The 13,847-nt window shown below is 47.8% G+C and overlaps 1 protein-coding gene across 1 annotated transcript in view; it reads right to left on the reverse strand.

The window, feature by feature from the left end:
* Window positions 1–13,847, reverse strand: part of TSPAN7 (tetraspanin 7) — a 120,924-nt gene that overhangs the window by 22,560 nt on the left and 84,517 nt on the right. The window contains exon 2 of the mRNA XM_059385359.1: window positions 20–208. Coding sequence (XP_059241342.1) covers window positions 20–208 — 189 coding nt within the window. The remainder of the gene's footprint in view (window positions 1–19; window positions 209–13,847) is intronic.

A 13,847-nucleotide genomic window follows, 5' to 3' on the forward strand; every position in this document is an offset into this window, starting at 1 on the left:
TATGTTGTGACAGACTCACCAGTTTCAGCATCCATGGGCTACCACGGCAGGTCGCGAAGCATCCAAACAGGCCAAAAACCACAATAGTGGTGCCAGTTCCAATGAGCACGTAGGGAGCATTTGTGGAGTTCTCAGCAATCAGGGAGATGTAGGTGCCCAGAGTGAGTTTTCCCCAGACTCCAACAGCCAACAGGATCACCCCAGTGATCTGAAAAGGCAGTGGGGGGAGGGGAGAAAAGGGACTATGAAACTGTGAAGATGACAATCAACGCCATGATGGGGCCTGGATGTGAAGACTCACATTTCCGTGGGCAAATGGCTTTCCCGCAGGAGCCCCTGAAGCAGTGGGAAGTGTCGCTCAAGCCACCCCAGACTGAAGACACTGGGTTTTGAACAATTAGATCTGGCCCTTACACAAAGCCATATGCGGTTACCACATGGATTGGAAGTCTAGCCGACAACAAGAAACCTTTTTTGAAAGCTGTTTGTGAAAAATGCATGTTCATGCTAATACTGATCTGAGAGCCCTCCCGGGCCTGGTCAGAGAGCCACCACCCAATGCCGAGCTGCACATAAAGGCCAATAAGAATGTGGGCTGCCCTCTTCAACGGCGCATGTGGATATGGTACGTTTTAAGGACATTTTGCATGATGTTTTAAGGAGCAAGATAATTTTCTTGTCCTGTTAGAACAAAGATCTTTACAAAAGCAAAACATCCAAAGTATTTTTGAATCCCTATCAACACACTGCCTTTTTTCCAGTGATTTATTCAACATAAAATAACAGAAAAATCTGAATTGTTCCTGGAATTAGATTTAATGCGATTTGGCAAATCCCACTGATTGGTTCAAAGGAAACTGCCACAGCATGTCTGAACTGCCAGACCTTGCATCAGCCAGGACCTTACTTTCGGGAACAGACTTTGGGCCACGTCACACCTTACCCTCTACCTGTAGCAGGCCACACGACCCAGCGGCTTCAGCTGCTAAAGCCAGAGGTTGACTTTGTGTCTCTATCCCTCAGCGGGTCTCGACTTCAGTTTTCCAATAGCTTAGCCACTCGTTCACACAGATAGTCCTCTAAATGCCACCTCTTCTGACACCTTGTGAGGCTCAAAAGAAGCCTGGGTGTCCAAGGGAGCCCTTTCCCAAGTTCTGTCCCACTCTATCGCCCGATGTCCTATAGCAAATGCCTCAGCTTCCTGTCCAGCCTGGCCGTTCGAGGGAGGAGGCGTGGTGAGAAACAGGAGCAAAGCAGTAGGGTACAAATCAACACCCACTTTGTGAAGGTCTCCCCTGTCCATCAACACACTGTCCCAAGTGTGTGCTACAAAAGGAAGCAAACAGTGGGGTCAGTAAAGATGCCCGTGCCTCTTTCCTGTACACTCCGAAAAGCCCCGCGGTCTGGAGCCACGGAGATTCACTATCAGACTGTTTCTCTTTGCGGCGCGCTTACCCATTTGGAGGAAGGGATCTGCGGGAAAAACAAGAGCTTGGTGATATTTCCCTATCCCCACCCCAGTCGCCTCTCTACTCTCTAGAACCATCATGAAAGAATTAAAAGCTTCCAATCAGCAAAGGATTGAGGGACTGGTGCTAGTTTTATAAGGGGAAGGTGGATGAACATGGAGAAAGCATTTGACACTAATACTAGGAAGAACGTGGCCCAGCAGAGGTCTACCGCCCTTGAAAAGTTCCAATGGGGGATGCTTCCCTTAGTTAAGAAAACCCAGGATGGAGCCTACCCTGCGTTTCAAGTCCTCTGCTGACACCTGGTGGTTGCTAAAGAAAGTAGCTGGCTTGAACAGCCTCTTCGGCCACAGGGAAGCATAAAATGGAAACGTAAAATGCTTTTAATGCACCAGAAGCAAAATTTGAGAATCAACTCTCCACTCATTAGGAGTGAGAACGCAGTGACCATTAGGGAGAAAGGAGAGTGCCTGGGCTACCTTTTATGTCCCAGTGCCAAACACGGCCATTTCATCTCTCTGAGTCTTAGTACCTCTGCCTCATAAGAGTCTTTCAAATATCACACACTGACAAAACTTCTCCATCAGGTGGATATTGTGAGGGACCTTAAAATAAACCAGAGAAAAACCTACTCCTCTACTTCCCACTTCTACCATTATCTGCCTAGCGCTGTAAATGTCACGGTGCCAAGGTACTAATCAAAACCAAGAATTCAGTTCAGCCGGGCACTGTTTAGGCTGAAGACACGCCTCCTCTCCAGACTTGCTCTTTCACGTGACTGGGATTCATCATGCTTCAGACACACGTCGTTGGGATGCGGTGGCTTTAGTAACCAAAGAGAAGTCAGATGGCTTCGATTTCTGTGACCACTTTATACAGTGCACTTGCTACCACAACAAATATTATATGCGGTATATCAAAGTTAATCTAAATCCAGATTTTAAGGGTAATGGTGTTAACATTTTGATCTCTTTTCTCCTTTCAAAAAGTAATTCTTCTGAAGGCCCCCATTGCTTTGTGTAAGACAGTGCTGTCTGGTAAATTACAAAACTTATAACATCAACTTCGTTAAAATGTTCATAAAATGTCAATTATATTAAAATTAAAGAGCTATCTTTGCATACCTCAGAGGTGCCTCTTAAAGATTGCCCATGGGAGCAAAGAAACACAACACTGTGGGCCCCACATTGTGTGGGAGAAAAGCCATCCAGTATCTTGACCTAGACCAAGCCAGTCATCCTCTAAGGAGCTCTTTCTCCTAATGACGTGGAGACTGGCACAGATGGGCCCCATCCGTCACCTGTCTGCTTGGAATCGAAGAACAGCCCAGAGAGAAAAGGCCTTCTCCAGTGTTGCTCTTCTCATATTCAGACATCCCCGATGGCCCAACTCTGTGTTTGGAAAGCCGAACCCCACAAACACACAAGGCCTTACGCATACATCGAAGCCACCTGTGTACCGCATCTCCCTCCCTCCTCCTCAGGCGCTCTGTGCGGTCTGGTAAAATGGAGCTGTTCTCTCTGTATTTCCTGTGCTTTACTACTTCTCAACCTTTGCTCATGATGATCCTCTTAGTGAGAATTCTTCCCATTCTTATCACCACCTGTCTACCTCCTTAACTCGTACGGCGTACTGTACCCACTCCTCCCGGTCTCCTTACACAGAACTTACTCTGTACTACGCCGCTGTCATGTGCTGCCCTCTCATTCCCTCCCCCCCATACACATCCAGGACCATGACACGCCCCCACCCCATTTGAGGGCAGGAGATGTGTCTTGCACATGATCAGTAGCCAGTACATGTCTGCTGAATGAACGAATGAATGAATGGACAGGCAATGGTGGATGTGAGAAGGGACAAGAAGTGTCCTGCTAACCATCGACTTGCTATACTCTGAATCTCTCTGAAAGAGAGCCCTCAGAATTGGTACAGGCGTTGTCATCTACAAGCATGCGACGAAAATGCCAGGCAGTTGAAGGAAAAAAGAGACAAGCCAAGGGCTGAAACACAAACTCGTACTTTCTCTCATTTTGTCTACTATAATAACACTTCTCACCAAGGATAAGAAACCTACAAGGACGAGCCTAAGTCAAAAGTCATTGTTATACAGTGTGTGATTTTCTTTCTGTTCCTGTCAACACACACACACACACACACACACACACGCGTGCATGCTCTCCACTACGTGCACCTGTATAAGCACCCATAGGGTGAAAAGCAATGCTCAGGCTCCTCTGACACACCTCTTCCACTTTTGGTCACCATGAATAGGCTCAGGGCTCACCGAAGCAATTTTGGGTTGAGCTCCTCAGAGCCCTGCAATTTCTAAACCCATCAGTGTGTCGCTGATATAGCTTTTTAGGAAGCTTTGCTTTTTTCTCAGAAGACCCCATGAGCAAGCAGCCAACATGGCACCTCAAGAGGGGACAGATCAGAGCCTATAGGTCAGAGCCTACACGAGTGCCCTGGGGAAGGTGCCGCCCCCACCTCACACACGCCCATGTCAACCACGAGTCAGGAGGGCAGGCCTGGCACCCTGCTCAGGAGTAGTAGCCAGGCTGTGGCACAGGGTCTCCTTTCATTCCTAGCCTGTCATGGCGGCTTGACATTTTGTGTACTTCTAGTGCAGTTCAGACAGAGTATGTGGGTAATAGAGTACTTGTGACTACCTGTACTTTAGGCTTAGTGAGGAGACCATGAAAGCTACAATGGTAGCACCAGAAAAGGTAGATCAGAACTAGAAAATGTGATGGCTCACATTACCTTGAAATCTCACTGAGAGGATACTATGGGTAGGTTGGCCAATATTGCATGGGGTGTCCAAAATGCTGTGGAAGAGATTTCCCGACGTCCATTCTCATTTGGAAGGAGATACTGGGGGAGCGATGGCAGAGATCCGTGTGGTCCTTTGCCTCCCACCAGGCCAACATGCCCACAGGCATCTCACTGGGGCCCACCGCCTCTCCTGCACACGGACCACAGCCTTCTGACTGAGCAACGGCAGTGGCACCTCTCACGCCCAAGAAAGGCTGAGCCAGGTTTGGGGCTGATGGAGCCAAGTCCCTGCCCTCTTTATTTCCTTAATTGCATGAAATACAAAGGCCCTTGGGTCACTGTTGGCATAATGTGTATCTGTTCTTGTAGGTAGGGCTCATGAACCCATGTATTATGCAATGAAAGAAAAAAAAAAGGACCATCAAAAACTGAATTAGAGAAGCACCGGCTCTCTCGAAGACACCCCATCCTAAGAAGCCATCTGGGATAGAAAGCACAGGAACAAAAAATCAGCCTAAAGAAACACACAGAAGAAATCACAGGCTGAAAGCTCAGCTAGACAACATGGTGGGTGAAGGTCACAGATCCGTCACCCCAGAAGCTTCCCAGTGAATTCGCCCCTGGTGACTCCACGCAAAGGCGTTGTGAAACATTCTGCCCTGACTCCAGAGGATTCTCTAACTTGGAAAAACGACATGACACAGAAACTCCAGCCATATCATAATTAAAACAAATAATTCAATAATGATTAAACAGTAATTAAATGGAGACAGGGTCCTCAGAAGTTAGATTTTGAAGGAGCAGCCAAGCAAACCGTGCTTTCAGCCCCCTCTTACTTGAAGCATGATGCTGAGAGGAGACGGCGGGGCAGGGCGCTCTGCCCGGTGTTCCAACCTGATTTTGTACATGGGGAGATAAAGCAACCAGAAAGGCAGACAAACCAGCAGTTCCCACCACATCGTGGTTTTCTCTTCAAACTTGAAGAAGTAACAGTGTGAGTCTGTCATATTTACAACTTAGGGTTTTATTACAAGTTATTTGTGAAAATCCAGGGCTGGGCTAAGAGGCAGAATTGATCGGAGCTTTCCAGTGGGCTTGAAAACCTTGAGGGATAGAAGGCGAGCCAGTGCATTTATTTAAAAGGTAGGTGAAGGGAAGAGCTCTGGGCTGGGAGTCAAGATCCCAGGTCTTTAGTTGCAGTTTATGACAAATTAGCTGTGTGACTTGGGGCAGATCACCTAAATTTTCTGGGCCTTGGTTCCCTCTTCTGGCAGCTGAGGAGGTGGAAAAAGCTGATTTCCAGTGCTCCCCTCGAGCTCTAACATTGAGACACCAAAACAGGATCTGCAACTCAACATGCTTATTCACTTGCAAATCTATTTAGGGACGTGCCCACTGGGAAAATAAGCACCAGAAAGTTTATTAGGGTTAGCAAACTGTCAGCAGTGGGAGTAGGAAAGTCGGCTCGTCTCTGGACAGAATGCCCACTGTTCTGCCAGATTTCGGAGGTGACAAGTGGTTTCCGGGAAAGAGAAAGAAAGAAAAATGCCCAGGGGAGCAGCCATTGCAGTTTTACAAGGACCCTCAAACATTCCTAAAGTCATTCGCATGACAACAAGCTTTCCCTTTTATTTGAAGATGACAGGTCCTCTTAAGAGCAAGAAGACGTATGCTTTGGGCTGCTTCTTTCTAGGCAGATATGTTAGCCAACTCAACCCTTTTGCTCCCTCACTTTTAAGGCTGTGGTCTGTGTGGAAGAGAGGGAGAGGAGTGTGAGCATTAAAAGGGAAAGCGGGGGGGCACCTGGGTGGCTCAGTGGGTTAAAGCCTCTGCCTTCGGCTCAGGTCATGGTCCCAGGGTCCTGGGATCGAGCCCCACATCAGGCTCTCTGCTCAGCAGGGAACCTGCTTCCTCCTCTCTCTCTCTCTCTCTCTCTCTCTCTCTCTCTGCCTACCTGTGATCTCTATCTGTCAAACAAATAAATTTGAAAAAAAAATAAAAAAAAATAAAAGGGAAAGCGGGAAGTTGAGGAGAGGGAGAGAACTGAGATGATCTTAAACACTGATTGTTTAAACTGAGTTTGAAAACCGTTAGGGAACCCAGAGACAGTCTGGTCCCGACCCTGTTTTTGGTTGGGTTCCATGTGACTGAAGGCCATCCGGGGAGCATTCCGAAGGTCCTCGTGGAGGGGAGACTGCAGTTTGGGAGTGAGTGAGTAAAGAGATGCAGGTAGGGGCTGAGGCCGGAAGTGACAGCCGAGGGAAAGATGTGTCTCAGGAAACAGAAGCAGAGGACGGTAGGAAGGACGGGCCTGGAGGAAGAGAGTCACTAGAATGTTGGGGAATGATGCCAGGAGGGGGGGGGGGGGGAACAGTGAGGAGACGCCCAAGCGAATGGACAAGTCTGTGAAAGTGGCTGCCGACAGAAGTAGAAGACATGGAAGAAAGAGACTTTTTATTTCCCTCAAGACACAAACAAAAGGGCAACGCAGTTCATGAGCTCCAGGGATGCCCACAGGCTGACCCGGTACTCTGCTTTTATACAGCCAGCCACGCCCACTACAATTGTACTTTATATTTAAATATTACTTCATCCTGTAGCCAATTCCTAGAATTCAAATGAAAGGAGCTACAGCATGAGCCCAGAGTGATTTGTCAAAAACTCGAGCTTCTGTTTGGACTTTATCAGTGAGCGCCCAGGGTCTGATGTACACACTGTCAAACAGATCATACATAGATGCTTCTGAAAATATGAAAAGGGCTTTGAACAGCACTAAGAAAAGTCAGGAATTCCGGCTCCTGCTGTGGGCTTACCACAGGCCTTTCTTCACGTGCGTAGAAAGGCAGCGGAGCGTGTCAGGGGCAATGGCTCCAGGAATGCTTTAAGTCTATCAAACATCACTTCTGTCCTTCTCCCGGACGTCTTAAATATGCAACCACCAGCTTGCGCCAGTCATGTTGCAGATCTGTGCCTTAGTTCTCCATCTGTGAAAGGACAGTACTGCTCCTGGTAAACGTCTACAGGAGCCCTTCCGGTGTGTAAGTTTCCTGTGTTGCTTTCAGTTGCTCAGAGGTCATCAAAGGGGTGAGATCTAGCCCACCTGGTCCCTAGGATGCAGACCACAGCGGTTAAGTATGTTCCCCAAGGGCCTCTGCTGGCTGGGGTTCGTACTCAGCCTGGGGGAAGCTAGCTGGGGAGGGGCTCCCACAGGTGACTGGTTGGACATGGAATGGTCTCTAATGTCCTAGAGGCCCGGGAAGTGGTGGCAATTGATCAATATGTTTGCGGAACTTCATGAGTTAAGAACTGGCTTTGAACATGATGGAGACAATGGAAATGGACCTTACACGGCAAAGGCGGGCTACACAGCTGCTAAAATCATACTCAAGACCACTCATTCAAAGAGCCTTTCACTACTTGACTCACTAAACCCCTTCAAGTGAGCCCAACCTGTTCCACTTTCTACTTAATTCTTATCCAACAAAGGGTCACGGGAAATTTCCATACACGTTATTAGGGACTCTGTATATCCTACTAGGAAATGAGAAAGAATGGGCATCCCTGAATTGAGTTTGCATTTCCTGTATATTACCCTAAAAGATTCTGGACTTTAGGTCACCTCCCTCTTAAAAAAAAAAATCCAGGGGTGCCTGGGTGGCTCAGTGGGTTAAAGTCTCTGCCTTCGGCTCAGGTCATGATCCCAGGGTCCTGGGATCGAGCCCCATGTCAGACTCTCTGCTCAGCAGGGAGCCTGCTTCCCCCTCTCTCTCTGCCTGCCTCTCTGCCTACTTGTGATCTCTGTCTGTCAAATAAATGAATAAAATCTTTAAAAAAAAAAAAATCCGGGGCGCCTGGGTGGCTCAGTGGGTTAAGCCGCTGCCTTCGGCTCAGGTCATGATCTCAGGGTCCTGGAATCGAGTCCCGCATGGGGCTCTCTGCTCAGCAGGGAGCCTGTTTCCCTCTCTCTCTCTCTGCCTGCCTCTCAGTCTACTTATGATTTCTCTCTGTCAAATAAATAAATAAAATCTTTTTAAAAAAATCCACAAAGAAAGGGCCCAGAAGCAAAAGAGAATTTCGCTCCGTGCTTATGAGCACATTGAGTAATGTTCCATTATATCTGGGAGAAATTTTAAGAGCAGCTTCTCGGTGTTACTCTTCATTTGTAAGTATTGCTGAGTTCTCCCTGCCAATGTTCAAAACAGGAAGTGTGATTTACACCACTGCAGGGTGTCTTACCCCACCCTCCAGCCTCTAAGAGCACGGAAAAGAAACAAGTGCACAAAGCTCATACCTCTGGTGTCTCGGATGGCCCAGGTGTATAAACAGGGCACACAGGTGAACGTCTACAAAGAACTGGGGCAGCAAAGCCCCTTATGGGGAGATCTGTGTACTTAGGAGTCGGGACCGGCTATAGTGGCTAAACTGACAGAAGTTTAATGTCTGGGGGATTCCCTCTATGCCACTCTGCCTCTGTGGAACCCCCAAGTTGCTGTCACTCATGTTTAAAAGCCATTGGCCCCGCGGACACACACGCAGCGGCAGTTGAGAGCGGGAGCACCAATGACCAGCCTTATCAGCAGCATTAGCAGGTGGCTGGCCCAGCAACTGAAGGAAGTGCTGTGGGGAGAAACCCCTTCCTTTGCTTCCCTTCCTTGGGTCCCCGACCTGGGACCAGAGCAGCACTGTGAAAAGATGGATCAAATTCCACACTAATAAGAAGACAGATTTTAAGAGAAGATCATGTCAGCATAAGCTTATAAACAAGAGCTATGCCTGCATTATTAATGCCTGTGGACAGGTAGTTTCTGCTGACTGCACATTTACCTTGTCCTGCATTGCTAATTGTGTATGTGTGTCAAGATCTGCAGAGTCTCGTGGGATGAAGTAAGGTCCGTTATCTCCTCTGTATCCACCAAAGCCTCGCTGACCCACATCTTGTGTCCAATCTCCCAAGACAACGGGTCGTTCAGACATTCCGTCCTAATACGCATTTAATAGAATCACTGCTTGTCTGAGTGTGATTCCCAATTTTTAATTCAAAAGCCAGCCATTGGGCCCATGATGAGCACAGGGTGGGAGTTCAATAAATGAATCTTAGTGGCAATCTCTCGTCTTCAAATTCAGCTCCCTTCCAGGGGCTGTGTCCTTGGGGGTTACCGGATGGGAATGGACATGGATAAATCAGTCCTATAGGCGAGTCCATACATCTGACAAGCACATGTCTCTCTCTTGATTAGGCTGTTGAACAGGTTGAGCTTTCTAGCAGTTCCATTATTTGCAAAAGGGAAAACTTTTTTCGCAGCATTTCTATATATGATTATCATCTCCAAAATACCAAAGACAAACCCACAGTCTTCCATGGATATGTACACCTCCTACATACATGTGGAAAGGCAACAGGAAGATGCTAGATCATAGAGAGGTGATCCCTGAAGGCCAGTGCTCGATCTGGCTATGTGTGGATGGGGACTCGGGGGGTGGGGTGTCTGGGGGAGCTCAGGCCTCTCTTCAGATGAACTTGGCACAGATGACACACAATGCCAGAAGAGGGCCTATTATGAGATGAGTTAAACAACGTGTGGAAGAAACATGTAGGCAGCACTGAAGACCAAGATTCTTACCCAAATAGTAAGGCGGTCTTCTTTCAGTGGTCCTAACTTTCTCCTGAGATGATTTAAGGGAAAAAAAGAAAAGCCACCCTCCTTCTATTCCTGATTTAATGAACTTTTCTCTCAGTATTTGAATATCTATACCACACACCTATGTGAAACCGCAGGGAAAAAAATTAATTTTATGTAACACAGGTTCTTGGCCAAAACAAAACAAAACACCCCCCCCCCCCGCCCCCACAATCAGTTATTTCAGAAAAGCACAAAGAGGATACTTTGCCCTTTCTACCAACACCACTTGGGTCAAGTCGCTGTCCGTGGCATCTGTACCTGCCTCTACCTTTGCTCCCATGGCTCTGTTCTCAACACCATAGCCAGGGCGATGGAGTCCGAAAATATGAGTCATTTGCTCAAAACCCTTCTCCACATTCCACCTGCACCCCCCTCTGGTTCTTCTGATGTGACCTCCAGGGGCTCCCTCCCTGCTTTGGCTCCAGCCCTCATAGGCTGGCTGCGCCCCAAGTACTCCCAGCCTGGTTCCTGCCACAGGGACTTTGCACTTGCTCTTTTGTCTGGGCTTCCGAGATCCCTCATTTCTTCGAGTCTCTGCTCTTCAGTGAGCCCTTCTCTCATGACCTGGCTTCAAACTAGAACCCTGTCACTCCAGCATGCTTTGCTCCCTTTCCTGTTGTTTTCTCACTACACTTGTGATCTCCAAACACGACTGGATTTACTTGCTTCATCTGTCTCCCCAGACGAATCTTAAGCTCCTTGAGGTCAGGGGATTTTGCCTGGTTTATTGATGAACCCCCAAAGCCAAGACAAATGACTGCCCCATAGCAGGGGCTCAGTAAATACATGTTATGTGATTGAATACAAGAGGACAGACTGGTGGGCAAGAGCGAGCTTTGGAGGCCAGGACATCAACAGTTACTAGCCCTGCACTAAGGAAGCCAGGTAGGGGACTTGACCCTCACAGGGCCAGGCGCTGGCACTCAGATTAAAAACCTATTCTCTGCATAGCACATACCCTCCCCAATGTGCTATGACAAGTGCTGTGAAATGTATAAACCTGGCGAGTCACAGACCTGTACCCCTGGGGATAAAAACACATTATATGTTTATTAAAAATTTAAAAATAAAACAATAAAAACAAAAAAATAAAAACCTATTCTCTGGCCAATTTGCTTCTAATGCAGCACACTGCTTCATGAATGTCTGCCTCTGACCACCAGGGGGACTGCGTGAGCAAGCATGGGAAGGGCTAGGTCTCATCCACTAATGGAGATGTAATTCGAAACTCCTACATCCTAGAGCTCCGTGAGGTCAGTAATTGAAGGTCAGGAGTTGAGAGAATGAGGAGTGCTTCTATCAGCAAGCTCTCTCCCTTAAAATATGTACAACCGTGTGTGGGAGGGGGCGGGGAGGCCTGGACGGGGTGCTTACTGCCAGCCGGGCACTATGCTAAGTGCTTTACTGCTTTGTCCGGCTTGGTCTCCTAATAATCCCATCACACTTGTCTGAGGTCATCAGCCCTAAGTGGCAGAACAGATGTTGAAAGGCGGGCCCTCCACCACTGCCTTCCCTTAATGTCTTGCTAGGTAGCCTGCCCAGGAGAAGGTTCTTTCTCCCCAGCCCTCTGCCCCTGCCGCCTCTGTAAGAAAAGCCCAGAAGCTGGAGTCATGCATCCTGGCAATCACGCCAGGTTGATGCTCAACCCTGAGAATTTGGCTGCCACATTAAAAAAACAAAACAAAACTGTGGGCATAGTCACTAAATGACTTATTTAAAAATGTTGTCCATTTTTTCTCCCCTTTCGAGCAGGCAAATCTATAGAAATGGAAACATGTTCTTCTCCAAGCAATAGCTTGATACTCCAAATGAGCCAAGCTGGGGAGGAGATACTCCGATGAATGTGATGGGATGAGCCAGGAATGTCAAGTGTCACGAACTTCACACACAAGTCGACACGAGGACCGATCTGAAGACTCAGGATAGCTTGGCATGCACACGGAAAACTGCAGCACCTTCTGGGAAAAGTTTAAGAGAATGAAGTACTCTGGGTCTCACCCTGAGGGGAACCCCCCCCCACACACACACAAATTCTGTGGCTGAAATATACACGAGGGGAAGCCGCTCTGAAGCCTGGACTGTCAAAGTAGCTCTGACCCAAAGTGATGGGCTGAGCTGCCAGCCACAGTGGTTGTGACATAACCGCTGGCCCCATAGCCTGCCAGGGGGAGGTGATCTGTCCTTCACAAACTAAGGACAGAGTCCGCAGTTACCCGGGTATACGCCTGTGGTAAATGGCATTTCCTGAGCAGTACTGCACTCCTTACATGCTTCACCACATTTGTCCTTAATCTCTGCTCTGCGGATGAAAGATGGCCTTTAAAACCTGGGGCTTTGTAGGGCGCCCTGGGTGGCTCAGTCGGTGAAGAGACTGACTCTTGGTGTCGGCTCAGATCATGATCTCAGGGTCATGAGATTGAGCCCCACGCTGGGCTGTGTACTCAGTGGGGAGTCTGCTTGGGGTTCTTTCTCTCCCTTTCTTGCTGCCCCTCCTTCTGCTTTCTCTAATTGATAAATAAACTAAAATAAAGTAAAATAAAAACCAAGGATTTGAAAGGTTTGCCAATTTGCTCAAAGTCACAAAGCTAATAAGAAAGCATGGGAATAAGGGGTGCAGTCCAGCATTAAATTCACTTCTGTCCAACTCAAAGGCAGCTTCCCCTGCCATCACGAGGGTCTGCATCCCAAGGCAGTGTCAGCAATGCTAGCCACCTCCCAAGGGCTGAGGTCCAGGAAGGGGAGCAACGTAGAGAGAAGCCTGGTTTTCTTTACATGGCCTAGGTGCTTCTGAAGGATGGCTTGTGAGGAAACCAGAATTCTGAACCGATTTCCAGAAACTCTGTATGTACTTTCTAGTTGTCAACATGCAGGAAGCATGGGGAAAGGCAGGGGTGTGAAGAGATGGACCCTACAGACGGACCCTGCGAGCACTGGTCTCCTCCCTTCCCCTTTCCTGGCACCTGCCGCTCATGTCCGTTACCCGCTTATGAATGGGACTGTGCTCCAGAAGATTATTTTTTATACATTACTTGTTTGGAACGGTGAGAGCATTTTCTTTGGAAGCAGTGTTAGACATGGTGCCCGTGTTTCTAGGTCAGTCCTCAAAAGTCTATATTTAAGCCAGTATTGGGGAAAGTTATAGAGAAACAGATTTCTGTCTCAATACGGGGAAGAACTTTCTAATAATAGGCATTGCCCAAAATGGATTGGGCTGCTTCGGGAAGTGTGACAACAGAAGGTAAACAGCTTTCTGGGCACTCCCACAGTGTCTCCAGAGGCAACCGTGGGACAGAAGTCCTATGGATGGGAAGCCAGCAGGAAAGGCAAAATCGCCTCAAAAGTCATTCTGACCCTGACCATTGTCCTGGAAGCTTTGCACGTTTCCCAGCCAATTATCTCCCTGGATGTTCATACGTGAACAAATAGGCTCATTAGCAACACACGGACCAGGGAAGCCATTTTCCCAGACTCCGAGTTACGTTTCCTTTGATCTCCAAAAGGAACGGATAGGTCACATAATCTTGCCACATGAAGAGCAACAGAAATACCAGTTCAGCATAATGAGGTTGCAACTAAGAGGAACTGTGTTTATTTCTTTATTTTCCCGAGGCAAACACACGCTCGACCTTGTCTTGCCTGAGAGTCACAAATACTGGCTGATTTTAAGAATCAGTGAAGCTGGTTAAAGATAAATTTTAAAAAGCTGTAGAGGTGACCTTCATACTTTTCCACATAGAGACAAAAATTCTGTCAAAAACCTGACATACATTGGCAGTAAAAAAAGGAAAGTAGCTAAAAAGGTGTTGTTAGGAATGCTACATTGCACCGGCAATCTGTTCCCTAGAAAACAACCACATAGCTCCTTAAAAAAGCTATGTAATTAGCTCTTGGTCATGGTCATGGGGGCAAATACAGCTCCATC

The sequence above is a fragment of the Mustela nigripes genome, chromosome X (assembly GCF_022355385.1).
Source record: "Mustela nigripes isolate SB6536 chromosome X, MUSNIG.SB6536, whole genome shotgun sequence".
NCBI lineage: Eukaryota > Metazoa > Chordata > Mammalia > Carnivora > Mustelidae > Mustela > Mustela nigripes.